Raw genomic sequence first — 27,957 nt, forward strand, 5'->3', positions numbered from 1 at the left:
AACGTTCGCCACAACTGTCAACCAGCAAACTCAAAATGATACCATTCTTGCAAGAAATGCTACTTCTGGCAACCATAAACTGACATGTTTGGCACTAAACTTGTTACCAGAAATGCAGCACTTGTGGCAAACTGTGGTGTCAAACCGCTGGAGCACATGTTTGCCAGCGGTGGTAAACGTCTCGTTATTGCCAGAGTGTTGCTGGAGGTTCGTCACCAGCGGCCAACACTGGCCACATGTTTTTGGCAAAATAATGTCTTAGCTGTTAAAAACATTTTGTAAGAGTGAATCTTCTGCTAGAATAAAGTTGTATTTTTGTTTTTTTTTAGCTCAAAAAGGTCTTAGTTTATGTGGAATTCATAGTGATGCCTAATCGAAGCCACTCAAAGTCTGTGTTGGTGAAATCTACCCTAGAACTTGTTCGAGTTTCGACATTTAACGGAGCTGTTAGTGTACGACAATACTTACCGCTACCGGTCTGGTCCCCAGGAAGTTAAGGTCTGTGTTTTCCCCGAACAGGTAACCCTCCGGATGGGTGGAGTCAAACTTCTCTCCCCCCATGATGAAATGGCTGGCGAAGTAGCTCCCTGCACACACAGAGAATCACTTTAAACAAAGGAAACAGATCATAACAACACACTGGTGAGGAGCAAAAGGTGCCCGTGTAGCCACAAATAACACCGAGTTCCATTCTCCATGTATGTAATTGTTGTTTTTATTTATTTTGATTGATTAAATAGGCTGCACTGGAATAATTGGAAATTTCAAAACTCAATTGTATACGTCCATTTATTAGCATTTGAGCTGTTTTTATGCTTTTTATTTTCTTTAAATGTGAGAGTAAATGAAATGATTTGATGCCATTCCTTGTTGTCTTTATCCAGCTTTTCGAACAGCAAAGCAAAGTGTAGATTTTTATGAGAAATAAATAAAAGAAACGTTGCTTTCTTCTAATTATTATGAGAAAGTGAAATTTGAAGCCCCAGGATAAAACGAGTGCTTGCAAGCTGAGAGTCTTTGCAGTTATTCTTTTGCCAGTCGCCAAACCTTCCCATCTGGCCCCCTTCGCTGGCATAAAACATTAACACTTCCTTCAAATATTTGAACCGTTTAGCTGGCACTGCCGTCCACAGATACCTGCAGCCGCTGCCAAGTCATCTCAAAGTGCAAGGCGATGACACGTGAATTTAAATTTATCCTGAAAACTGGCAGGTAAGACTAGAAATAGAAAGAAAGGGAGGAGCAGTTTATCTTTTCTTATCATTATATGAAATGCTGACTGACTGTTTGCTTGTCTACCTGTTTACCGAGACTCAAAGTTGATGACAACAAGACTAAAAAAGGCGTTGTGCTTTTTAATCACAGGGCAGGCTAATATCATAAGACTGTAATGGTGGTTCACCGTCTTTAAATATATGCTGGGCAGCAAAGTCATGTTTCTGCTGGTAGGACATTTAGTCTGGCATCGCAGCTCTGAATCAGGCTGCATCTTTTTGTTTTTTTCCCTTCACGTAGAGGACGAAGGGTTTGGATGTTCTGACCCGAAAGCCATTAACAGGGTAGGAAAAAAAAGGCTCCAATGACGAAGCTCTCTTCCTTTCACCTCATCACCTTCTTATTATTTACGGCAGGTGGGAGAGTCGACCCGGGCTCAGGCTTTGTCACCAGATCCCACAGACAGGAACTAGGGCTGACGGATCGGTTTCACTGGCAGCCACCGCCACCGCCACCTTCCTCCCCTCCCAGCGTCCCCACAACCACCACCTCTGCTTCAGGCAGCAACCGGCACCGTTATATCGCAGATTCACACAGCCGGTGACTAATTCGGCTGCTGTGGTGAGAGTGGCAGCCACAAGTCAACAATTCTCTTCCCTTTCATCCCTCCTTCGGTACATAATGTCACCATGAATCTAAGATGCTTGAAGTCCGAGCATGTAATTTGGTTTCAGATCTCATTTTTTTGCGGGAGATTTTTTTATTTTCTCTTATGTCTCTGCTTTAGGGCAGATTTGAAAAGCAATAGCATTATATCTTCCAACACAATTCCATTTTGGATGGTGAAATTGGATTACTGCTAAAGCCCCAAAGTGACGCAATCAGAAAATGTCACATAGAGGAACAATAACGTGACAGATTGAAAACACAGAGGTCAGGCTGAGGTCCAAAGGACAGTCTGGGAGTCAGGTGGGCTGCCGGTGAGAGAGCTGGCTGATCGAAACAACATAAAAATAAAAGAAGCACCTCTCGAATGTGTCATAAACCAACAGTTCCTTAATAATACACAACTTGAGTTAGTCAAAGAATTGGTAACCAAGACTGAAAAGTATTCCCCAACAGACGGGTTTGGATTGGAGCTGAAACAGCCGCTCAAAAAATTAACTTGTTGGTGAAAAGAACATTTTTAAGAACAGTTACCAAAAATTCACAGGTTCTAGCTTCCATTTTCGATTCCAAATGTTTGTCGTTTTTAACCCATTTTCATAACATTTCACAAGAATAAACTTTCAGACCTGTTTCATTGCTGTTTTATTACCTGACAATCATCTGAAAGGATTAATTTGTGATAAAAGATGCCGTTTAATCACAAAACAATCCCTTCTGATGCTTTTCATAATGTCTAAGTATCTTTAAATTAAGAATATTTTAGTTGATTCGCAGCATGAGCATTTACAAGTGATTTAAAAAGTTAAAATGCAAAATTGTCTTCAACTCCAGCCTTAAAAAAATTAAGATTTTATATAGAACTGGCTGTTTTCCTAATTTAGGGAAATTATGACCCACAAATTAAAGGATAACGAAGACAATCATTAGTTGCAGTTCTTCTCTTAATTATAAAAACTGAATACATGCCAGTCATTGGATGAAACTTATCCGCTGATGGCTGTGATGCTGGAGGTTTTTTTTATTTTTTTTATTTTCATCCTCTGGGAATCCATCATGACTTATTTATTTCCAAGGCCAGCCTGATTTAGTCATGATGCCAAAAAAACCAACACAGATGCACCAAGGAAGGAAAAAGCCAAAGGGGCTCAGCAGAGAGATGAAAAACAGAAGATTAACTTGCACAAATATATGCAGAGGAGAGGAAATTAGAAATATGACTAGAGGATAATGCATGGGTATTACAACAGTGCAGCAGCGTGAGGAAGATTAAAAATATAACAAATATGTGGCATAAAGTGGAGATGTGGCCTATCTATGTGAAGCACAGGTCTCCACAGGTAGCTCCTCCAGGTTGGAGGCTGAATTGCCCTGCAGGCCCGCGAGCAAACACGGCGTGATGGTGATGCTTTCCCCCCCTTCGTGCCCACAGTAAACCATCCGCAGTGAGCCGTGGAGCGTGGCACAGCTTCCCACCCCGGTGTGACCTGTTGTTCGGCGCACTTACCGGATTTCGGTGGGTAGCGATACACCGAATTGGACGGGATGTCCACTTCTTCCACGCCTATGTTCTGTCTGCTCGTCAAAGCTCCCATTTCCAGTCAAATGAAGACCCGACGGGTTAACGGGCATAACACTTCAGCTCGGGCTTTGTGCGCTGCGCCTCTTTATTCCCTATCATTTAATCCAGTTCGTGCTGCCCTGTCCATTTCTGTCGGGTCCAAGCCCCGCCGTGAATGTGACCGTCCCGGGGATTAGTCCTCTGGCTGCTTATCTCCCCTCCTCTCGCTGGTCGGCTCGTTTTGAGGCAGAAAACAAGCCGTAGTAGTCGCCTCAACAGCGGGGAAGCGCTCTCATGGTGAGCCGCGGTCGCTCAGTCCGCCGAAGCCGAATCGCCTGCTTTATTCGCTCTCTCTTTTTTCCTTTATTTTTGTTTTGTTTCTTCTACTTCTACTAAAAAAAAGCAACGTCCGTCGACTTGTTCTCCCCCCACGGCCCCTGCTGGATGTTGCTCCCCGGCGCTCGTCGTCGCTGGATCCTGTCAGAGAGGTCTGTGGCTCCCCATGACGTCAGCCAGGCACAAATCCGGACCGTGATTTTTTGCGCAGTCCCCCGTTCGCTCGGCTGCCGCTAGTGACGAGCCGCCTTATAACGTGACCTTCCTACGCCAACCGTGCGACTGCAGTGCAGAAGAGGACGAGAGGCTCCGTGGGACACGCACACGTACACACCGACGTTACCCGTTCACCCCACGAGTGGAAGCACCCGTTAAATCTCGTCAATTTAAGCTTTTTTTTTTTTCTTCCCCGCAACAAGTACAATCACAAACAAGCTAGCAGAGTGGCGCAACGGGAAAACCCCCCAAAACCGGTGCAATAACGTTTACAGCTGACAGAAAAATAAACGTTAACTCGTAGTGAAAAAGCAAGCTCGGTGATTTAAAGTGAAGTAAACCGAACAAAGGCAGAAATAGCGGTCCGCGGCTGCTGTCATGGCCGCCTCCAGGTCGACAGGGGGCGCTGTGGCGGTTAGCGTGAGGGAGGCGGGCGGCCCAGCGGCCAATCAGAGCGGGCCAACAAGGGGCGCAAAGAAAGGGGAAAAGGAAGCTTTATTGCCGCCATTTCACGTGAAAAGCAGCGCGGTAGGAGCGACGTGAAGGGCCAAACAGGCAGGTGAAACGCTCGAATTTGAATTAAAAGTTAAAGTTGGTTGTTTTGAAACGCATAAGTAGTCGTTTTATTGCACAACAGGGCCTAACGGTTTCCTTCGTAACTGCCCTGCGCTGTTGCTTAGAGACGAGAAAATGAGCTACGGAAGGCCGCCGCCAGACGTGGAGGGGATGACCTCCCTGAAAGTGGACAACCTGACGTACCGAACTTCGCCGGAGACTCTGCGCCGAGTTTTCGAGAAGTACGGCCGCGTGGGAGACGTCTACATCCCCCGGGACAGGTACACCAAGGAGAGCCGCGGCTTCGCCTTCGTGCGGTTCCTCGACAAGCGCGACGCCGAGGACGCAATGGACGCCATGGACGGCGCGCTGCTCGACGGGCGGGAGCTGCGGGTTCAGATGGCCCGCTACGGAAGACCGCCGGACTCCATGTACAGCCGGAGAGGAGCTGCGCCGCGCAGATACGGAGGGTACGTACGCAGAAGCAGGAGGTAACTCCGGCTCAGGTTTAGTCCAGGGACCCGTAAATGTAGGAGTACAGAGGCAACGAGGAGCACATGGCGCCGTAAACGAAAGTAGTAGGACAACATCTCTTGCTTGTTTTCATCAGATATCGTTCTATAATGTTAGTACGGTTCACACTGCACTAACATTTGCAGGTTATTTACAGTTGAGGAGTCATATTTTATGTGTTATTCTAGTGTGCCTTATCCTAGTATGTTAAAGTGCACTGGGCTGCACCTATAGCGATTATTTTCATCATAAGGATTTTATGTGCAAACAGTTATGCATTGAATAAGATTAAAATGTAGTTTAAGTTCAAGGTTCACTTCCTAAAAAATATAGTTCTTATCAATTTAACTGTTGATAAGTGTAACAACTTGGTGCCTTATTCCAGCTCTGCCTCTTTCTGAGCACGATCAGATAGGATATCAGGTCCCGTCCTCTCTTGCTGTCTGATTAAATCCCTTCTGTCTGCATTTACAGCCGCTCAGCCAGCCCCCGCCGTCGCAGACGAAGCCGCAGCCGCTCCAGGAGCAGAAGCCGGTCCCGATCCAGGAGCCGCCACCACTACAGCCGCTCCAGGTCCCGCTCCTACTCCAGATCCAGGTCGAGGTCCAGGTCCAAGTCTAAGTCCAAGTCCAGAACCCCAAGACGAAGCAAGTCAAAGTCTCCTTCCAGGTCTCGGTCCCGCTCCAGGTCCAAGTCGAGGAGTAGAACCCCGCCTTCCAACAGAGGGTCCAAGTCCAGATCCAGGTCCAAATCCAAGAGTAGACCTAAATCGCCAGAGGACAACGGAGCAGAGTGTTAACCCAAACTTGGACACAACATGATGGTATTCAGGGGAAAGGGTGGATTTCGTTATTTGCCTTAAATGTTGTGTTAAGTTTGAGATGACAATCAGTCATCAGTTGTGTTTGTATTCTGCAGTCTTACTGCTGAATTGCAGTCATTTGCACTCAAGCAACTAAGTCTGCAGAATTCTCAATATGTTTAGAAGTTAAAATAAGTTTGGGACTCATGTAATCTAAAGTTCTGGTTCTGTGTGTGCTTTACTTTGCATGTATGTGCAGCCAATTCAAAGCACACACAGACGATAGGAGATTCGGACTGGCACTATCATGTATGTCAAATTGGGTTAGTAATCACATTTGTGCTGATGTGAGTGTGTACGGGAGGGAGTGGGTGGTTGGGACGTGGGGGTGCTTCACTCAAAACGTTCACCTAAATGTGGAATTCTTTCCTCCAAGCTGCGGAGTCCTGTTTGCAAAGGGAGGAGGAGAAGGAGGAGATGGGGGTGTGGCAGTGTGAGAGCAGTTAGTGTGTGACCCGCCCATGTGACCTGCCTGTTGCTGAGAGCGATGGCAGTTGCTAAGGAGCAGGTCACCAAGGCAACGGTGGTTGCTATGGAGCAGGTCGTCATGGCGGTGGTTCGGGCTGTCAGTTGGTGTATGAGGTGGTGTGGTGAGGTACGTTCACGGGGATCACAGGCAGATGCACTGAGCACTGTGGTTTCCTCCGCCTCTCACAAAGGGAACGGACCCCGAGGTTTGTTTTTCAAATATGCCCGAGTGTAAGAATCTTGTTAGAGCTAGTTTTTGGGGGTGTGGGGCCAAGCAAAGGAGTGTAAAACAAATGTGAAACTTGCTAGAAATGTTAGGTTTACTTTAAGAGAATGGATGACTACAAAGTGAGTTTGATAAATGTTAGTGTCAGGGAACAGATCAGACCAGTACTGCATTTAAATATCCAGATCAGCTGCAGGAGTGAAATGTGATCTTGTAGCTTTTCTCTTGGTAACTCCGTGCTGTCTTTCCTTCCAGATCTCAGATGATTGAGCCTTTGCTGAGGACATCAGGAACAGTCTCACATTGAGCGAGTGGACTCCACTATTACCACTGAACGCAGACTGAAAGGTTATTGGAGCTTGGTCTAAAATGTTTTAAATGTTTAATTTGACTTAATCCGCCTAAACAAATCCTGTAACTTTGACATGGTCGTTTGTAAAGCTGAGCATATTGAAAGGGTATTTTTTTGTCCCATTTAAATTTTTTTTAATTTTGCCATTTTGATTGAATTTGTACTTGTTAATAAATTCTTCTGAATTAAAAGTAGATTCCTTTCAGTGAAATATCTCATTTAGCACTCTTTCCAGTCGGATGTGAAAGAGTTTTATTTGCAAAGTCGATGTAGAAGAGGCCGTCACGTTTGATGTTCAGAGCAGTTATGTTATACCACTCTTACAGAGGAAAAAATGGCTTAATGTACAGTATCATACAAGCGACTGAATTTGTGATCGCTAATCCAGCAGCATAGTATTTTTCTTTTTCTGTCAAATCTTATTTTTTTCTGTCTGGTTAAAGTTGCTTTCCTATGACTCTAACCCTCTTTCTTGTGTATCTTTTGTGCACTAGGCGCAGTTGTGTAGCAGTTGAGTAATGCTGGTTAGCTGTTAAGATGCGGTGCAGTGCGGTGGTGACATGGTGTGGCGTGTTGCGGTGCTGAGTGCCCGGCGCTGTTCCGGGGCTCGACCCTCCGCTGCCGTTTGCCGGTTTGTAAGCTCACAGGTGTGGCAGATCATCCATCCTCTCCTGTCTTGTGACCTCTCCTTCCCTCCATGTGCTGTACAGATTCTCTTCCCCCTCTCCTTCCTTTTCTCTTTATTCTCCCTCCTCTCCCCCTCCCTCCCTCCCCTCCCCTCCCAACCTTCTGTGGTTTATCCACTGTTGATAATTGGTCTTGCTCGCTTTGAAATTGGGTCCAGAGCGACCCCCAGTGAAGGGTTTAAAAAGGCAGTTCTGGCTGCTTAATGAATATTTTTTTGTGTATTGCATTCCTCTGTGAACCTCTCAGATGTCTTGTAATTGCTTCAGGTGAATGCTAATAAACATCTTTGTTCTAAATATGTTTTGTCTTTTTTTTATTTATTTATTTTTTTTCCATTTTTCTGTGTAATTGCTTTGGAGGGACAACATATATGTATGACACAAACATCAACTCATTTCAGTCTTTTCAGGGACTTTTCTTTTGGTATATACAGAATGCAGAAGAGTACAGTGTCTGTCAATATGCAGTTAATCTAATACCAGTTTATTCTCTGGGCAAACCTGAGGGTCTGTGGTGCGTGTTTGGTAAAGTACAAAATACAACATTTTGGAAACAAGTTTAATGTTGGGAATTGTTTCAAAAGTTTGAGTTTAAATGTATGCATGTGTGGAAATGCTGATATGCTAAGAACAGGCTGACATACCTGATGCTGGAGCTTATTGGTACCACAATTTTGCTTTGTCTGAGAAGGATTTGCTAATATCAAACATCAGTCATGATGGCACAGAAAATGCAAATTTGATTATTTTAAGAGGTGAGTCGTGTGTGTGCATATATATGCAGTTTTAAAATCATAATATTGCTCCTTTTTCCCCCCTTTGCTCAATAACACTGACTAAGCAAAGCATTCTACAATTTGTGCAAAATGTATTAAAGTTTTAAAAATTCAATTGTAAAGTGTTTACCAAAGCATCTAAACCAAAATCCTACCAGCTTTGTAGAGAATTAGCTAAAACCCAAAGGCCTGGAGCTGTGACTTCTCAGACAAAGTAAGGGTTTACATGTCAGTCTGAGTTTAGTGTAAATAGTTGGCATCTTAATTCACTTAAAACTATAAGTCCAGGTACAAATTCTCAGTTGATCTGCGTTTGTGACTCGGCCGCTCCACAACATTCACCTTCTTGCCTTCTGTTTCTCTGCAGCTTTGCCTGCTTGCTTCAGGTTGATGTCTCGCTCAGAAACAAATTCTCCCCCAAGTCACACTTACATTGCCAAAAGCTTCAGGTTGTCCTCACGGATTTCCTTATTATTACTACTATTATTATTATTACACTGGGTTACAAAAAAATACTTTTTTTGCAACGATGAATTCAAACACGACATCTGCTTTTCTGCATCAGGTCAGGTTTTTATGCCAGCTCGGTTTTAAAAAATCGATTTTGCCACTAAATCGATTACATCTTTTGACAATAGTGATTGATTTATTTTAGTATTTCTCATATGAAATCAGCTTTTAGAGGAAAAAAATCATTTTGTAATCCTTTTCAGAAACTAAATGATCCAAAAGTTGATGAGTATAAACATTTGTAAAGGTAAATACGAGTAAATTGCATGTTTCATCAAATTAAAATTTTGACCTCATTGAGCAAAACCAATGAAATATTTGGATTCAGCACATTGCAAGTAGTAGTATACCACCTTCATTTTACCCCCTACCTGTACAAGCCTGCCAGGGCCGGCTGCCAAGAAGCACCCCCTCATCATGATGCTGCCACCACCGTGCATAGAATCTACTCTGGCCAAGAAGCTCAATTTTTGTCTGCACCATCTCTCATTCTCAGTCAATGAAGCTTATAACTCCTTCAGAGGACTCACAGGTGTCTTGATGACCTCCTTCACTAGTCTCCTTCTAGTAACTCATTCAGAAGAGCCATAGGTGTCTTGGTGGCCTCCTTCACTAGTCTCCTTCTTGCTCAGTCACTATTTTTGAGGCAGGCCTACTCTGGGCAGATGTACACATGTGTTATATACCTTCCATTCCTTAATGATGGATTGAAGTGTACTTAGCTGACTGATGTGTTTCAATCACTTTTCACACAGTTGTTTTAAGTGTTTGTTTGTCTTTATAGTGCAGTTATATATATTATTGTACCAGTGAGTGGACCCTCCAGGTACAGGAGTCTTTATACTACAATCACTGGAGACACATTTGCTGCACTCTGATGCTCTCTGAACATGTGGGGGTGAATTTTTATACAATCATTTATTTTTTAAGAATGGATTTTACTTTATAGAAATCTGTTCTCACTTTGACACGAAAGAGTCATTTTCTGGTTAAATCTGGTAGGAAAAAAATACAAATTAAGCTGAGATGTGTTCATGTTTATTTGTGATTGTTTTGTTGTGTGGTTACTTGTGGACTTGTGCTGCTGCCTTTCTTGGCCAGGTCTGAACGAGGTTTCGTGAAAGAGGTTTCGATCTCAGTGGGTTTATTATCTGGTTAAATAAAGGATAAATATAAACAAATTAAATAAAAAGTGTCCACTACATTTAGATCTCCATTTCATAATTACATTGGAGTCAATGGTTCTGCGCAGTCAGTTGTCTTATATGTTTAATAAATTGACATTACTCTGCAGAAATCTGAGTCTTTTTTGTAAATTCTTGAAAAAAAAAGACAAATAAAACTGCCCATTATTCAATGTTGAAAACAAATAAAGGAATCCAGTCAGGGTGAGTACCTCTAGCAGGCACCAGGGTGTAGCATGCTGATGGCTGATGATGGATTTCTCGCACTTTGCTCCTCTTGTTTACCTGCCGCCATAAATCCCTGCTGCAGACTGAGGTGAGAACACATTTTCCTTTAACTGCCGGTAAACCCAGCTTGACTTTATGCCTCCAGTACACGGGATCCTGTCACAAACCATTTCAATCTTGCAGTTTGTCGCCGCTGATGGGATTACCGAGGCGGAGGCAGCGAGCACGTTGCAGCGCGCCGTGCCAGCCCACCTGACCTCCGCGGCACCTGGGGGGTGAAGCGCGGCCGCAGCGGCGCACACGGGCCCCCGGGGGGAGAGGGAGGAGGGAGGTGGGAAGGAGGAGGAGGAGGAGGAGGAACCGGAGGATGTGACGTCCTGTGCAATATCCCGTGAACGCTCGCTCGTTAAAGTTGATGTTTGGTGAGGATTACTGCGCGCAAGGCTGCGATGGCTGAGTGAGCGCATGCGGGCGGCTCAGGTGAACACACAGCGGCAGTAGGAGTCCGAGCAGCCGGCCGAGCCATGGAGGTAACTTTTGTATTATCCGCGATCATCTTCACGCTTCTCGCCATTGTGGTCGCGACGTCGCTGCTGAACGGATCCTCGCCCGCAGCCGACTTCGCAAACGCTCGGAGTTACTTCGGACACCGAGGAGACGCGGGAGGATTAGGGCCGAGGCAGAACGGACACGTACCGGACAAGAAGAAGAAGAAGAAGGAGGCGGCGGAGGTGGACGACTGGAGCGAGATCAGCGGGAGCTCACACGATCACTGGGATGTAGTGAAATCTGTGCTGTCAGTAAGTCCTCAGTAATCTGTCATACACGCTGGGAGAGGGTTGTTTTGTTCTGTCCGAGGCGTTTGCGATGCGTAATTCTCCTTTAATCTGCTGTGCGCATGATGCCTGCCACTCAGGTGCACGTCCAGAGGTGGAAGAAGCGCTAAAATGTTGAGATAAAATGCACTTAAATGTGATTCAACTGCTGTAAAATGAGAGTTTGTTTAATTTTAATGGAACTTCATCATGAAAATGCTCCAAAAAAATGACCTAAAGTGTCTCAGGAAAGTTGGAGGATGACAAACAGATCAGACATGCAGGAATTCATTAATAACCTGATTCCCTGACAGGAGGAGGCACACCCCCACCTCCACACCGAGGAGCTGGCAGCACCAGTGGAGCTGTCCTCCACCTCCAGCCTCCCCGGGCCTGCATCTAGAGACATGAGCTTAGAGGTAGACTCGTCCTCAGAGGCCTCGTCGGGCAGAGGTCCCAGGTCCTTCATCGGGCTCTCTGACACGGAGCTCCTAAAGTGTGCTTTCTCTTACCCCCAGACCGAAGGAGCCACAGAGAGCCCAGACGTCAACGGTGAGCCCTTTAACCCACTTTCAAGAAGCTGTGAGTGAAATGTTTCCAGCTTCTGTGTGCAGAATGCAGCTTTAATCGACTGCTAATTGGCTTCTGATCTCTTTAAACAGACGTGGCGGACTCAAATGACTCCTTGAAGTACGTCCCGGGGAAGGCGAGATCCCACCATTTGGAGATGATGATGTCCAAAGAGGAGCTGGAGGAGGAGCAGAGGTCAGTGAAAACTACAAATATGGACACCGCTCTCAGATAAGACAGAGGAAGCTTTTATCCATCGATCCGAATGGAAGAATCAGAACAGATGTGTATATATTTTGGTTTATTTTTGTTATTCTGCTATGTTTTTGCTGCAAATGTCCCCACTGTGGGGTTAATAAATCTTATTTTTGGGTTTCCAGGTTGTGCTCCATTAGGACACTTTGCATGTCTCATAACCTACAACCTGGCAACCCAACAATTCCTCTTATTCATGGCTTCTAGCTGATCTATAAAGTGACCTTTATAAGTTTAAACTATCACCTAACTGTGCCTGAGGAGATGAAACTGCTGAGCTGGTTACTGGATTTTATCATCTCCAGGATTCTCAGTTACAGTTTTTGTCGTCTGTCCAGCCTCTTCTTCTTCTTCTTCTTCTTCCTCTAACCTTCCCTTCGCTGCTTCACGTGTGTCTTGTGTGTTGTTGGCCTTCCTCTCAGAGCCTCTCCCACGTTTAGCCGCCGTATCGCCGCTCAGGCTTTAGGCTAGACCGAGTAAGGCGAGATTGAGCCTCTGCCAGGTATTAGCTGACGGATGAATCACACGGGACTTGAACAAAACCGCTCAAAGTGTTTTTATCGTTACAGGATACACTCCAACACAGACTTTAACTATCTGTGAGCCTGAACAAAAACAGAAGGAAATCTGTGGTAAAGTATGAGTTGTTGTCACCTGTTTGTCCCAGAGGAGTCACTTTCTGGCCATTGTAATTAAACCAGAGCCAATTTACACTCGCAGTGATTCGGTGTTTTCAGCTCTTGATCCTCAAGTGGCCACGAAGCGACCGATGTGACTGTGCAGTGCTGCTCACCTGCTTTGTCCTCCCGCTGCCCCGTTGTTCCACATTAGACGTGTGATCCTGAGGTGTCGCGGCAGGCGTCGATTGTGTCTCTGAGCGTTAGTTAAGCTTCTGCTCCGCCACAAGGAGGAGTCGGTGCGACACCACACGCTGCTGACGAGACAGTCGAGGCTGGTTGAAGGGAAAAAATGGGAAGTTCGATAAGAGAAAACAATCTGGTGATTTGTGATGGCAGGTGGATGCACGGATGACTTTAAACTAATATGTGACCCCTTTCCTCTCATTTATTTGGGCACAAGTCAGAAATTAATTAATAAATTCTGCACACGAGGATTTAAGGTCATCATTATTTGCATTTTGGTAACTTTTAACTTGTCAACACTTGATCAGAGTTCCCTTCTTTGTCTCGTCATTCCCTCCTGTGTCTCCCTTTAAGGCTTTAAGGTGCATTGTTGTCATAATTGCAATAAAAATGACTTGTTTTCTGAGCAGCTCATGCACTTTTAAATATGTGACCAGATATTTCCTGCAGACATGTGAGTCGGATCAAAAACCTCAAGCTGCTTTAAGTCATCAAAAATAAACAGTTTGAGAAACTGTGTTTCTCCTGATTAAAGGAATTTTTTTTCACTACATCGAAAATCTCAGCAGCAAAATGGTTTAAAAAAATGAGAATTTAAAAGAAAAAGGTATTTTTTTAAAGCTTGTTTTGTTATTTAGGGTTTTATTTACTCAAGCTTGATAGATATTTGTTAGGTTTTTTAAAAATTGTTTTCATCAGATGGTCTCATTCACAGATTTCTGTCGATTCAGTTAACAGACTCATTGCCTTTACTGTGCACAGACCGATTATGCTCACTGTCGTCCATATTAAGCCCCTAAAGGTCCATTCTGAGCAGGAAAAACTCACTTTCTTACCCAAAATTATACAGGAAACGCTACTCTTAAATCTGTCCTTTATATGTGAAGCTGCAAATTAAATTAGTGCACAAACAGTAAAATTTAAAAAAAGGGGGAAACGCTGATTCAAACTGTTTCTAGTCTTTAAGTCAAGCAGCTGTAAATTCAACAGCATGAATCGTGTTATTTGTATAATACAGTTAAAACAGCCATCATCAGTACTGACATCAAGACTTTATGGTGTTATTTATGATGTGAATTTGCCATTAATTCACGTAGTAACGACCTAAACGCTTCAAAAAATGTATAAAATCCTTATTTCCCTGACTGTAACACACAATCAGAGAGAAAGAGGGTTAATTATCTCATTTAACTCCCAGTAAGACAAAAAGGAAATAATCGCTTCTTCTCCTTTAAGTTCAACAATAAACCAGCAGAATGTGTCTACTAGTATGATTGACGTTTCAGGAGCTAAATGTCTCCAGATGCTTGTTAATAAATCCCAGAAGTACAAACACATACTGGTGTCCGTTTCCCAGTGATAGAAATCTTCTAATCAAACTCGTCACCAGGAAGAAAATAACAGTATTTCCCCAAATGTGGAGCTTTTAATTCTCTAGTTTATTATTTCTCACTGTTGTTTTTGCACCTGTTGGGTTTAGTTCATATGATTAATTCTTTACTTTTTGATTTTTTTACAATTGGAAAAAAACAATTGGAGGGGTTTTTTTTTTTAATTAAATAATAATATGATGTTGGGAAAGATGTGGCCTCTGATTGAGCCTTTATTTATGTCCAAATCACAAACTGTAAGAATGCAATTAGGAAATCGCAAAGGCTGCAAATTAGAATATTCAATGTGTGGCTATTAAACAATGACACTAATGCTGTAATTCAGTTTTATTTAATTCAAGCTTTTATGCACCCTCGTTGATTAATACAGACTTTGCGGTTCAGGCTATAACTGACACGAGCGCTGGTTCGTTAACTTTTTAGCCACATTTTGTACGTTTCAGACGTCATACTGTCACGTCCGTGGTTTTACAAATGCCTGCCGTCGTCCTTGTGCAACCGTCAGGCTTTGTGTTAATTCTCCATCAAACGTTTTAAAATCTGTTTCACAGTATTTTGAGCTGAGGCTTGACTTGAGAAAATTCTATTGCGATATAACAATTATAATAAGAGCTTTGTTAACGTGGCGCCTTGTCAAAACAGAGTTTACGCAGACAAGACACAAGAAGTGGATCCTCAGGAAGACAAGATTACAACAGAAAACCAGTATAAAAGTGGAGAAACAGACACGAAATCAAATCATAGAAGCACCAAAAAATGTCACAGCAAATTAAATGGAAAGAAAAAGTACAGATATGTAGAGTAAAAGGTAAGAAAAGAGAGTAGAGTAAAAGAAAATCAGGAGTAAAACCATAAAAACAAGGGTTCAATTAACAAAATAGGACAAGCAACAAGAAGCAAATGAGTTCAAATCAAATGCAACGCTTCCCCCGAATCATTCAGGCCTAATAAAAGTCTACACCAGCCATCAGCGGGATCATTACTTTCTTCCACCTCTCAGAGCTTCTTCCTCTCCTCAGGGTGCAACGTGAGCAGCTGGCCGCCATCTTCCAGCTGCTGAAGGACAACAAGGAGACGTTCGGGGACGTTTCCGAGGGAGACATGGAGGAGCAGCTCCGGCTTTACTCCATCTGAGCCTCCCGTCGGACTCCAACAAGGCTCTTTTTTTTTTTTTTTTAAACCCATGAAGGACTTCTCAGTACACCAAATACTTAAATCCACTCATCTGCAGTATTCACCACAGCTGTACAGTTACGACAACCGCTCTGTTTTAATATTGTTTTCTTTGCTGCACCATCAGCAGGTGATAAAGGCCTAAAACAAAAAAAAGGGATAAATGAATGCTGTTTCTGTTAGTTTCCTGTTTTTATTAGTTAATTTATGACCAAATCTTTTTTTTTAAAGTATCCTAATTAAGTATATATAAGAGGTATAAATCCTGCAAAGTTCTTTCTGCATATCCTCCTCTTTGTTGTGTAATAAACCAGATTATTGTGAAGCCTCGTGCGTGTAAATGATTCATTTCTGCGTTATCGTTCATCCCTGCATCCGTAAAAGTAGCCCTGCCCCATCACCTCCGTGGAAAGCCAACACATACTTCAGGTGTTTTTTTTTTCTCTCTCTCTCTCTCCTTCTTCCACCTGTGAACAAATTCCAGGACGGAAAGCAAACACTTGTTTAATTGAATGGCAGCACTTGTGAAGGATGGCGGTCCACGTCTCCAGGATATTTTCTGTGCTCTTCATGGCATCAGTTATGGTTTTTATTCTATCGTGGGAACATTTACCAAAAAGCATCAGGTAAGATGAGCTTTTGTGTGACTTTTTTAAATCTGCAATCTGTATTTTCCAGTGAAGCATTTTCTTGTTTTGTGAATTTTTTTTTTAAATCTTTTTTTTTTGTTGCATCTGTTGATTTTTTTTTTTTTTTTTTATTGTCAAATTTCCAACTCAGCTGGGCAGATTTCTCAGGAATGTACAGGCACAGAGGGGAAAACATTTCGTATCACAGTCGCGTTTCATTCTGGGAAGTGAGCTCGACCGCCGGTTTAACCACCAAAGCAGAAACCACCGAGTCGACAAAAGCTGCTGAAGCCAGTAAAAGAGCCAAAAATGAAACTCCGATGCCCGTCCTCTACAAAAAGTCCTTCAAGATGCTTCCTCGGTGGGATTTCGAGGATGTTTACAACCAGGACGCCCCACCTAGACCGACAGTAAGCGTGCCACGACAAGACGGGACAGAAACAGCAGAAATGTGTGTTAACCTCGTGGGCGTTCAGCTGTGTGTCTTTGGTGTGACCCGCCTGCATTCTCCTGTTTGCTTTAGCTCTTTCACACCTTTAAAATCGTTTGGTATTTCTGTGATTGTTTGGCCTCTCAGTGACCTGACTGTCACAGGTGTCATTTATTGGTTTTTTTATCTCTGTCAGACTTGTGAACAATCTCTGCGAAACTCTAAAGATGAGAGCTTCAGGAAGGCTTTCCTCCCCAACATCCGCTTGTTCCTGCACAAAGACAACATCAACATGAGCGAGTGGAACCGACTGTCACACTTCAACAACCCTTTTGGGTTTATGGAGTACAAGTACAACGGTGGGTGTGTCCGTGAGACTGATAACAAGTGTCCTGAGTGACTGTTTCACAACTAATATAGGGGGTTGCTGATTAAAAGACACGTAGTAATCACAGATATTTTCATTATTCCTCTTCCTTTTTCTGGATTTAGTCAAAATGTCTCAACAAGTCCCATTGTTTTGATAAAAATACCCACTTTGAGCACCTTTTGTATCATTTTAGCAACAATTTTTCCACATATTTTCTCATATTTAGCAAGAAAATGCCCCTTTTTCCTTTAAATAAATGATGGAAAACCAGAATTAGTGCATCGTGATTGCAGTTTACACCAGTCTGTCTGTCCAGATTTAATACATATGATGATGTAGTGCACAGAGAACCAAAAATCAGAGTCTAATTCCTCGTGTGTGTTCACTTTTGGTCAATAAAGATCATTCTGATAGAGCATAAAGTTGATGATAGACGATGTTTTATATGTGAATGTTGCTGCAAAAAAGGCTAGAAATTCAAAAACGTGGTACCATCACACATTAGTGTCGCCAAGTCAGTGAGAACATGTGAAATCTGGTCACATTCTTCTGTTTCTGAGTTACGCCGTTAAATAAACAAAATCATTTCAGCATTATGAAGTTGACTTTTGACCTTTTGGGTATAAAATGTCATCATCAACTTTTCCTGTTGGACCGTTCAGTGAAGCTTTGTCATGATTACGTTGTGAGTTCCAGGGTTTTGGCCAAAAGCGAGTTTTGTGAGCTCACAGTGACTTTCAAACTCAATCAGTCCATTGTTGCGTCTTTGTGCCAACGGAGAGATCACAGATGTGTCAGAGGCAGCATAACAAGTCAATAAAAGCTGGTAACCTCAGCTGACTTCAGCCCTAAAGATCATTCCTACACATTTAACCGCACTGTTAATGATTAATCTACCAGAACAACCATAACCTGGATGACTGACAAGCTTTACAGATGTGTTAACCTCACTCATTTGGTTTTATGGCCTCACTGTGTACCAAACGACAGGCAGACAAAGCGACTGTTTAAACTTGTCACTCAGGAGTTTCCAGAGAATAAAAGAGAGTATATGTTGGGCTGCAGCCATCATCAGGTGATCAGAGATATGACTTCAGATGAATGGTGTTTATTGTACTCGATACTGTTGCTCTGTTTTGGCCGGATGCGTGAAGCAGCATTTTGTATTGTTGAATTATTTCATGTTTGAATTTGTCACTTTGTTTTAGTGCATCTGTGCTGCGAATTTAGTTTTTAACCCCTTAAATAGGGCCATAGGTTCAAAAATGAATGTGCTTAATCGTCTTAACTAGAAGATAAAACTCAGATAAAGACAGTAAATAAAAATATAAAACAGAAACACCTGCTGCCTCCGTACAATGACATTAAATTAAGTTATAGGATTCAAAACCAGTTTACAAGAAGAAGTATTTCCTTTTCAGCTGCAGGTTTCCCACCACGTACACTGTTTGCTGCTAATCCCTCTTTCACATCCGTACAGTTTCACCATATTTGTCGAGCTACACATACTTCGGGAACATTGGACGTCACCTTCTTCTACAAGTTTCAGCAAAATTCTTACATCCTATTTGATATACTGTAAAATTCTGCAGTTGCAACCAGACTGCAGTGATGTGAACATATTGATCAGTACGTTGACGGAAAACGTCTGATTTTGGATAATTAGTCGATTGTCTAAAGCTGCATTAATGGATTTATGAACAAAATGAAAATGCAACCACTGACATCATCACCATCCAAGAACAAGCAACACTCGTCCACCTGATGGATTTCAGTCTAGCGTTCACTCTCGTTTTAGCTCCGAGTTTGGTCTCAACCAACTCCAGAGGTTGTTATCAGGGGGTTTAGCTGCTAAATACTCTACCCTAGCTTTTGGGTTTTGTGAGAGCAGTGAGAAGGAACCAAAGCAGCTAAACTCATTATAAAGCTGCATAAATTTGGAGGGAAACAACAAATTCAGCTTATTTTTCACTACAAGCAACAGCTTTCCTCTCATTGTTTTGTCATCTGAGTAATTATGATTTGTTAAAAATACTTATTGCTGCTGACACCTACAACCCACAGCTGTCCTCTGCTCATACTGCAACCACAAACTGAACCCATGTTGCTCCTTCATGTTCCTTTTCGTTTGCAGACGTCATGGCTTCGGTGAAACTGATTCCAAAGCCAGAAGAGCCGCTGCTGCTGCGTCCTAAGCCCGGCGGCGACGGTTGTGTTCGATGTGCGGTCGTGGGCGCAGCCGGAATCCTCAACGGCTCCAAGATGGGGGCAGAAATCGACGCTCACGATTACGTCTTCCGGTAAGAAAGGGGAGAAGCTGCTGGTCGTCTGTAAGGCCACGCCTGCTGCACAGTGAGGTTCCAATGAAGCTGTGAGTAACTGAAGAGAATTCTAAGGAACATGTGTTGTTTGCTTCATATTAGCCTGAAGCAGCAGTTATTCTTGGTCCGAGCTGAGACAATATTTGACCATGGTGGGAACCCAGCGGTGCATTATCTGTGCTCTTTTGTGCTACATATACTGTGAGAGACAAACCCATCTTGATGTGGTGTTCTTCTTTCTCACCAGTCACTTTAAGCACCATTGGAGCCGCTTTCAGTTCTGACAGATAAATGTGACGTACTTGGATGTCACCTTAACTTAAGATTGTTTTTCAGTCGTTTATTCAGGGGGTCGGTGGTTAGCATCGTTACCTCGCAGCTAGAAGGTCGCCGGTTGGCGTCCCGGTGAGGAAACCCGGGATCTTTCTGCGTGGAGTCTCCATGTTCTCCCCGTGCAGCGTGGGTTCTCTCCGGGTTCTCCAGCTTCCTCCCACAGTCCAGAAACATGCTGAGGTTAATTGGTGATTCTAAATTGTCCGTAGGTGTGAATGTGAGTGTGCTTGGTTGTCTGTCTCTAAGTGTAGCCCTGTGATAGACTGGTTACCTGTCCAGGTGAACCTGAGTCAGCTGGGATAGACTCCAGCCCCCCTAGTGAGGATTAAGGTGTAGAGATGATGGATGGACGGAATCATTTATTCAACAAAATGAGCATTAGATGGAGCATACTTTTGTAGAAAAAGCATCAGAAGACTGTGACATCCTCCTGAGCATAAAAAGCATCTTGTAGGCATTTCGCCAAATCATCCACCAGCCTCTGACGTCATATTGCTGAAGTCTTTGACCACTTTTCTATGCAGAAATCCTTCAGTTGCAAGATAATTGAGGATTTTCTTGCATCTACTGCCCGTCTTAAATCCCCCCGTGACATTTAAATGGGATTCTGATTTGGTCTTTGATCCACAACCCTCCATTTCTTCGTTCTGCGCCACTCCTTTGGGGATTTGCTACTGTACCGTGCTGGAAAATCAATTTTCAGACAGATGGCCTGGGATTATCATTGCACACTCTTTGATATGACGCAGAGTTCAGAGTTGAATCAATGACTGCGAGCTGCCCAGTTCCTGAGGCACTGAAGCAGCCCCAAAGCATCACGTTTCCACCGTTACGCTTCACAGATGTTAGAGGTTCTTCTTCTGAAAAACTATCGTTGGGATGTTTGGGGCGGCTGTGGCTCAGGTGGTCGAGCAGGTTGTCCTCCAATTGCCAGGTTGGCGGTTTGATCCCCCGCCTCTCCACAGTCGAAGTGTCTTTGGGCAAGACTCTGAACCCGAAGTTGCTCCCAATGGCAGGCAGCAGCTTGCATGGCAGCTCTGTCGCCATTGGTGTATGAATGGGTGAATGAGAAAACACTATAAAGCGCTTTGGATAAAAGCGCTATATAAGTGCAGACCATGTTCCAAAAGTCCTGCTCTTTACCCTCTTGGTTCATCAGCAAACTGTAGTTTTGCTCTGATGTTCTTCGGTTCGGTTCTCACACAGACCAAATGTGTGAGTTCTAAATGTAGATTCATCTCCAAATCCTGCGATGAAATTTCGAGATTCCCAGAGACGGTCTGCTGTTCGGCTTTTCCTTCACAAAACGACATCGTTTTTATGCATTTTAAACGCTTGAGGTCTTATTTTCTGTCGGTCTTTCGGCGTTCTCCGGCTCTTGGCTTCATGACAACAAACACTTCCACAGTAAAGCGAACACCAGACCCATGTTGTCAGAAGCTTAAAATTTCACGCCTCATTTGTTTGACCGAAACGAAAGCGCTGCTTAGAGGAGGATCAAAATATTTGCCTGTTTAAATGTGCTGCGCATTCTCACTTTTTAAGTCCATACATTCAGCTGTTTGGCTCTGACAGCACAAACCACCACCAGCGCTTATCAGTGATGATTTTTTTTTTTTTGTATGTGGAGCGGCTCAACAAGGAAGCAGGTCCAGGATGTTGACACAACTTTCTATACGTTCGGTTCTATTTAACCGTTACCGCCGCCAGTTTGTGCATATATGCTTTATACCAGCAGCTGTAAGATTGATATTCGCTGTACATACAGCTCTGACTAAATCTGTGTAAACTTCCAAAGCATGTGAGCTGAATGTATAGAAGCGCTTTGAACTCAACGTCTCACCACAACACTAACACAAAAGTCAGGACTGTGCATCCTTGAGTGGATTCTCAGCTTTATTTCTATTTTTTTTTTCAAGCTTTTAAAGAAGAGTATGCTTGAAAATGATGGTTGGAGGTCAAGACTCCCCCACTAAGCATTATTATTATTATGTCACTCCTGTGCATAAGCTTGAAAACTGAATTTTCTTCCAGTCTGCTCAGCATTTTATTATAAAACTACTGACCAGTTAGCTGCTGGAAGTCGGTTGTTGTGTATTTTTAGCCATGTTGCAGTGTTGTAGAACCTGTTTGGGCCACAAAGCAGCTATTCATGTAGCTCAGAAGGAATGTAAAAGCATATTGTGATGAAATGCTGAAGCACTGCAGTTCAGCAACAAGGAAAAAATCCTCTTTTCTGTCAGAGGCTGAAGATTTGAGACGTTTCGTTTCCGCGTCGTGTTGCACAAGTTTCCAGTTAATCCCAGATCTGTCTGGCGCTATCATAAAATGAGGGGTAAAGTTTTCAGTAAACAAAAGGCAGTGATGAAACCGTGATTAATGGGTGTGTGGAACGAGCCGGAACACCCTCGGGGTATTTAAAAGAGGACGGTGGAGCAACAGAAGACCTCCAGCAGAGAACATGGGGGATGAAATGGAACAGTGGCAGGAATTGTATGAGGCACCGGCCTCCTCCAGGTAGTTTGTCAAGAAAATAAATAAATAAAGCTGGACACGTGAAATAAAGTAAAAAGTAAATGATAATGAAATGTGTCCAGAACTTCAATCTCATGCAATGATTGAGAAAGAAAGAAAGAAAGAAAGAAAGAAAGAAAGAAAGAAGGACAGACGGAAGGAAGAAAGGAAGGAAAGAAAGAAAGAAAGAAAGAAAGAAAGAAAGAAAGAAAGAAAGAAAGAAAGAAAGAAAGAAAGAAAGAAAGAAAGGAAATGTAGCAGCATGGGTGCTGGGAAAAAATACTTTTAAAAAAGGTAGAAAGATGAAGAAAATGGTGAAAATATTTGCATATTTCAATAAAATATTGTTATTTTTGTGGATTTAAATAAAGTAAAACTGCAATTAAGTCATTACTAATTGTAAAAGCTGACCTGTAAATTAACATTTTTTCTGTAAAATCAAATCAAGTATTAATTTTTTTTATGATTTATCATTGTTCAGTCCTATGTTTTTTTGTTTTGTTTTGTTTTTTCAAATAATGGCAATTTTTTTGTATTTTTTGCTGATTTAAATGAAGTTGAAAGAGTGATTTTTACAGTCAAACATAATAGAATAAAATTATAATGTGTAAAAATACACATTTTTCACGTGGACGCTATTTACAGTTTTTGTTTTACTTTCATTAAGTACATTTATGTATTTTTTATGTAATTTTACTAGATATTATCATATGTAATTTAAAAAAAACAGGGAAAATCTGTGAAATGACAGTAAATAGTTTTTAAAAATATGTTATTTCCTTATATGTATTTCACAGCCTGTGGTGTGTTTTCATGGCAGGATGAACGGTGCTGTCATCGAGGGTTATGAGGACGACGTGGGAAGCAGAACGTCGGTCTACGTCCACACGGCTTACTCCATGTACGCATCGCTTGATTATTTCAAGAAGTACGGATACAAAGGCGCCCCTCACGATGAGGTACTGAACCTCAAACACAACTGTGTGATATCGTTTACATTCTCCCTGCACACATAATAAAGATGAGTTCTGTCCTTTTTTGTTGTCAGGGTATAAAGTATGTGATGATTCCTGAAGGTTTGAGGGACTTCCAGTGGCTCGAGGGTCTCCTTAAAGGAGAGAAGATCCCTTACGAAGGTCGATTCCACAACATAGAGTGAGTCTCAAATCAGTTTTAAATGGAGGATTTAACACGCAAGCAGAGACGTGTGCTTTCAGTGCTGGAACACTGTTTTCTCTGAAGCCTGCAGAAAGTCACAAGTTTGAATCCTGTCATTCTGGGAGCATAAATACAACAACACACAACATCTTCTGAGTGTTATGTATACTGTACATGGCATTACTTTCCTTTCCACGCTTCCTCAGGAGAAAGCTGACATTTATCCTCAGTAACAATATCGTCAAACGTTCATTATTTAATAAAATATTGACAGCAACGCAACAGCTCTTGTTTTAGATTAAAGAGATCATACTTTTGAATGAAATGGCTGCAATTAAGGTCACAATAAAAGCCTGACGTTTTACTGACTGTGTTTTAAAATCCAACCAATAAACCTGAATTTCAACACAAAATAAAGGATGGTTCACTTTTAAGTTTACCATTTAAATACAAACTAAAACAATCTTTCAGTTTTCTTATATTCTAACACTATGATGTGGTTTTATTACCACCGTGGCAGACATCAGACTTCATACATGACAACATCAGAGTGATGCTACGCTTATAAAGAATTAAAAATATACAGTGAACAACGTTATAAGAGTGTTTATAAAAAATTTGCTAAATTATAATTTAGTGAAATAAGAAGTTGCTTTTGCATTTTGGTTGAAAAGAATAATTAAAAAAAAAAAAAAAACACTGTCCCAGACAAATGAGAGCACTTTGCTGAAGATATTAGTTTACAGGTCCCATCATGCTTGTTTGTTTTTATTTTTATTTTTTAGATATATTTCTGTTGAACCACAATTCAAAAAGCAATGTCATGATTTTCAGTAAATTTTTATTTATTATTACTTTTGTCAATTTCAACTGACTTCATCTGTTTTTTCCTTCTTTAATGGGAGGATATGAATACATTTGACTGTATGGGTTACTTTTGCAGATGTTTGGTATAAAAACTCACATTTCTTTTCCAAACCAACCAACCAAACGTTGATATTTGCTGCCATGACAGACGCCAGACTCAATAAGGGTCTGTTCAAGCAGAAGACCATTTCATGTTGAAGAAATGACTTTAAATATGCTGTGGGTTGATGAGTAAAGTGATTAAATGACAGGGATCTGTCTGCTGTTGGATTTCTTTGCAGTTATAATTGTTGGTAGTTGTACCCACGTCTGATGCTAAATGCAGAATTAAGTTCCTTCATTTCTTTAGTCATAAACCTGCGTTGCGGTGCGTTGACGAGGCAGGAACACAGACCTGCACGTAAGAACCCGCCGACAACAGAAACACCACAATGAGTCACTCTGAACGACTCGTAGCTTCGGGTGAATTCCTAATCCAGCTTTGCCTCGAGGTCCACTAAAGACATTCGACAGCACTGTTCAAACGTAATCCAGCAGAAACACCTTTGATTGTGTCACTCTTCAGTTTACACTCGTGTCTCTTGTGTTTGAACCCTGCAGGCCGAGGACTTACTACTCGGGTCAGTACAACGAGAGCCGCTTCTACGTTCTGCACCAGGATTTCCTCCGATACGTGCGGAACAGGTTGGCCTCTTATCACCATCCTTTTTTACCGTTTAAAGATAACGCTGTTTGTGCAGCGCTATTAACACAAAGATAGAGCACAGGGTTGAAAACAGCAACAGAGCAACGTAGAAGAAACATCCAGAAGAAAGAAAGGAAAGATCTGAGAGTTCCCGTTGGAATGTAAATATTAAATATATGAAGATAAGCTGTTTAAACAAGTACAACTACTTAATCAGAAAGAATTATTACTAGTTCTGGAAGCATAAAAGAGACTCGATTAAGACTACAAAGTTGATAAATACAGGTATTTTTCTGTCACTAATGTATCAATAAAGTCTGATGTGTTTGATGACCTTAAAGGGATTATTTCAGATTTTTCACCCCAACGTGTTTCACTCGGGTCTTAATCGGTTTTGCCAGAAAGACAAACCTCCTGACGTTCAGTGAGACGGGTGATAAGAGTGTTCAAAGAGATTTAAGGGCACAGCTGAGACATTAGCACAAACATCTGTTGTTTAAGAAGGCATGATGTAAAACTGTAAACAAACAAAAATCATTGTAAAATGACAGAAAGAGGACTGAATAGAGATTCACAGGTATTTTATTACCTGTAATCAAGCCAGTTTAGGTCAACTCGGTTATTTATAAGCACAACTACAAGATAATATTAAGACAAGTAAAACCAAATATTAAAACGGGTTTAAAGGTTGAAGAATAAAACTCAAGTTTCAAGCTGTTTTTTTTCTTAATGTCCAGAGTTAGTGAGGCGTTTAAGCAAAGCCATGATCTCCTCTGTGGTTTAAATTCCACCCCAAGACAACTACAAAGGTGAAATATGCAGCAAGATTAATGAGTTAACAGGATAAATTGAGCTTTAAGTCTGAGTTTTCAGTGTCACACAGGTCGTTGAACCCGCTTGGTCGCCATAGTAACTAATGCTGCAGCTAATCTGCTCCCGTTCAGAGTTTGAGATTTAAATCCGCCGTAAGAAGTGTCAGTGAAGGAAAGAAAACGCTTGATGTTCCCATTCAGCTCTTATTTGTCTGTGAAAATGTGTAAAAATGTGGTCAAAGATCCCCTCCAGGGTTTCTGCAAAGGGTTTGCTGCAGGTCACTTAATGGTGACTGTCATAAGGGGGGATAAAAATGTTTATTTCATACTTTTTACTCACCCACAGGTTCCTACAAACTCCTCATCTGAACACCTCAGCGTGGCCGATAGTCCGACCGACCAACGGGGCGTTCGCGCTCTTCCTGGCTCTGCACACCTGCGACGTAGTGAGTTAGCGTCACAAAGCAGCCGTCGGCATCCAAACCTTCACATTCTGCAAGACATAAAAATAACTTGCAAGTTTATTTTGGCAGCTCTGAAAGGAACAGCGTGCCAGTTTGTCAAAGGACTGAGAAGATCCACACACCTCTCATGCACATACGTAGCTGGATGCAGTTAGCTTAGCATTAAAACAGAAGGAATATGCTATAAATAAAACATTAAACATGCTACTTCTATATCTATTAAATCGATTCTGCTCCTGTATCCTCAGGTCAGCGCTTACGGTTTCATGACAGACGACTACAAGAAATACTCCAACTACTATTTCGAGAAGGCCGTTAAAACCAACGTCCATTTCTACGTTAACCACGACTACCTGATGGAGAAGGACGTGTGGAAGGACCTTCACAACAGCAAAGTAATCAGGTTGTATCAGAGGACTGAACCACAAACAGAGAAAGAAAAACCCAAGCAACGCTGAGAACACACCAGTAAATGACTTAGTGTAGCTGCTGTAGGTGCGTTCAGCCACACGGCACAGTCAAGATGTTTTTATTCACATTTTATTTCATTAAAAACTATGTAAATGTAACAAACCAGAGCTTTACTATTAACTAGCCTCATGCTGTTTTGAAATATATGTCTCGCTGAACTTCACAAATATTGTTATTTCTGTATTTGACTGATTCTAATCGATGATTTAATTCATCTTTACTTGATTTTGTAAGCATTAATCTTTAGTGAAAATATGAAGAAATATAAACGTGAAGGAAAAGGCACAGTGGTACGTGAGGGGAAGAGGGATATGCTGCTTTTAAAGATAGAGCTAAAGATTTATTAGGTCAAATAAGAGTATTTAAGAAAATGTAGATTTATTTTCTATGTGTACTGATTTTTTTTTAAAACTGTTGAATTACAAACACGTGCGTATTTAGAATGGAATCATGTATTTCAATGCAATTTCCACCAGTTAAATTGAAACTAGCTCAGCTGGCTGGACTGGGAGTAATTTTTGAAAAGCAGATTTCTGAGTTATTTGCTGTTGAAACCAGACGTTTACTGTATAAAAAAGACACATCACCTTTTTTATTTTCACCGTGTGACATTACCTGTGACAAAACTTTTCCTGTTTTAGGTCAGTTAGGATTAACAAAATTATTTCTATTTGCTAAATCCCAGATTAATGAGAGAGAGAATTTATTAGAGAGTTTTTTGTTCTTCAAAGTCAGACGTTTACATCCACTAAGATTACTTCGCCTCAGTGTATAAACATTAAAATACAATCTGAGTTTTCCTGAAAGTTACTGAATCAAACAGCACCACCTGCTGCCTCTTCGGAGCTATCGCTGAAAAAAAAAAAAAAGAACAGTTATTTTTTTATTATGTTTAATGTGATCTGAGGAAAGTAAATCAGTTTATTTATTCAAGCTTGATGAATGATGAACATTCACAGGGAAGTACTGCACCTTTTACTGCATTGATTTGACTTTTAGCTGAAAAATTATACGATCAGCTCATAAAATATACGTTATTGTTGTTGTTGTTGTTGTTGTTGTGAAATCAGTGGTTTCTGATCATTTTGACACTAAAGAAGCTGTTACGCACATACGTTCATCACATGGTTTCAATAAAATGACGTGAATAGAAATGTGTGTTCTTCTCCTCTTCTTTCTGCAATCCTGACCGATCTTATAAATCCTGTCTTATAAATTCACGGTGGAGCCCCAACCCTTTGCCATTGAATTTATATATTTTTGGTCTTATTTTAGCCTGTAGTTGAGGTTTCTGAGGGGTCATATAAGTGGAAGAAGCCAGAAGAGCTACTAGAGCTGCAGCTGGAGGGAAAAGCATGTTTTCTGTCAGAGAATTACATCAGCGGAATTCAATACCACGATCAATGAGACAGTCCCCGTCCGATTAATTATTTACATGTTGTGTTAAATAATGAGAACCAACAGTGGCGACACTGATGTTGT

General features: G+C 41.9%; 4 protein-coding genes across 12 annotated transcripts in view; 3 read left to right on the forward strand and 1 right to left on the reverse strand.

Annotated features, from left to right (window-relative positions):
• Positions 1-4,332, reverse strand: part of rnf157 (ring finger protein 157) — a 28,358-nt gene extending 24,026 nt beyond the window's left edge. For 2 of the 4 annotated variants that reach the window (XM_008295972.1, XM_008295973.1), the window contains exons 1-2: positions 3,389-4,332; positions 469-587 (exon numbers count right to left, since the gene is read on the reverse strand). In XM_008295972.1, coding sequence (XP_008294194.1) covers positions 469-587; positions 3,389-3,476 — 207 coding nt within the window. In that variant the 5' untranslated portion in view covers positions 3,477-4,332. The remainder of the gene's footprint in view (positions 1-468; positions 588-3,388) is intronic. The other 2 variants (XM_008295971.1, XM_008295970.1) reach the window with 2 other exon arrangements.
• srsf2a (serine and arginine rich splicing factor 2a) overlaps positions 1-7,953 on the forward strand; it is a 12,421-nt gene extending 4,468 nt beyond the window's left edge. The window contains exons 1-4 of one of the 4 annotated variants that reach the window (XM_008295967.1): positions 4,485-4,549; positions 4,675-5,019; positions 5,537-5,885; positions 6,874-7,953. In XM_008295967.1, the coding sequence (XP_008294189.1) occupies positions 4,685-5,019; positions 5,537-5,861 (660 nt within the window). In that variant the 5' untranslated portion in view covers positions 4,485-4,549; positions 4,675-4,684 and the 3' untranslated portion in view covers positions 5,862-5,885; positions 6,874-7,953. Of the gene's footprint in view, positions 1-4,484; positions 5,020-5,536; positions 5,886-6,873 lie in introns of those variants that run through there. The other 3 variants (XM_008295968.1, XR_520746.1, XM_008295969.1) reach the window with 3 other exon arrangements.
• Positions 7,954-10,744: 2,791 nt separating this feature from the next.
• Positions 10,745-15,750, forward strand: mxra7 (matrix-remodelling associated 7). 3 transcript variants are annotated; one of them, XM_008295965.1, is made up of 5 exons: positions 10,745-11,154; positions 11,484-11,588; positions 11,688-11,721; positions 11,832-11,934; positions 15,268-15,750. In XM_008295965.1, the coding sequence occupies exons 1-5, from the start codon at positions 10,879-10,881 to the stop codon at positions 15,380-15,382; spliced, it is 633 nt and encodes a 210-aa protein (XP_008294187.1). In that variant the 5' UTR covers positions 10,745-10,878; the 3' UTR covers positions 15,383-15,750. The 3 variants fall into 3 exon arrangements, with proteins under 3 accessions (XP_008294187.1, XP_008294186.1, XP_008294188.1); XM_008295964.1 differs by having other exon boundaries at positions 11,484-11,721; XM_008295966.1 differs by lacking the exon at positions 11,484-11,588.
• A 131-nt stretch (positions 15,751-15,881) lies between these two features.
• On the forward strand, positions 15,882-26,497 carry LOC103367820 (alpha-N-acetylgalactosaminide alpha-2,6-sialyltransferase 1). The gene is made up of 9 exons (XM_008295962.1): positions 15,882-16,047; positions 16,202-16,460; positions 16,677-16,839; positions 18,985-19,150; positions 22,839-22,977; positions 23,067-23,173; positions 24,644-24,727; positions 25,887-25,986; positions 26,253-26,497. The coding sequence occupies exons 1-9, from the start codon at positions 15,953-15,955 to the stop codon at positions 26,460-26,462; spliced, it is 1,323 nt and encodes a 440-aa protein (XP_008294184.1). The 5' UTR covers positions 15,882-15,952; the 3' UTR covers positions 26,463-26,497.
• The last annotated feature ends 1,460 nt before the right edge of the window (positions 26,498-27,957 follow it).

Source organism: Stegastes partitus, unplaced genomic scaffold (assembly GCF_000690725.1).
Source record: "Stegastes partitus isolate 25-593 unplaced genomic scaffold, Stegastes_partitus-1.0.2 Scaffold1092, whole genome shotgun sequence".
NCBI classification, from domain to species: Eukaryota; Metazoa; Chordata; class Actinopteri; family Pomacentridae; genus Stegastes; species Stegastes partitus.

Coding starts and splice junctions, on each gene's coding strand:
- mxra7 (XM_008295964.1), top strand. CDS start 10,879: ATGGAGGTAACTTTTGTATTATCCGCGATCATCTTCACGCTTCTCGCC. Junction 11,155..11,483: donor TAGTGAAATCTGTGCTGTCA/GTAAGTCCTCAG, acceptor ATTCCCTGACAG/GAGGAGGCACACCCCCACCT. Junction 11,722..11,831: donor AGAGAGCCCAGACGTCAACG/GTGAGCCCTTTA, acceptor CTCTTTAAACAG/ACGTGGCGGACTCAAATGAC.
- LOC103367820 (XM_008295962.1), top strand. CDS start 15,953: ATGGCGGTCCACGTCTCCAGGATATTTTCTGTGCTCTTCATGGCATCA. Junction 16,048..16,201: donor CATTTACCAAAAAGCATCAG/GTAAGATGAGCT, acceptor TTTCCAACTCAG/CTGGGCAGATTTCTCAGGAA. Junction 25,987..26,252: donor CTCTGCACACCTGCGACGTA/GTGAGTTAGCGT, acceptor CTGTATCCTCAG/GTCAGCGCTTACGGTTTCAT.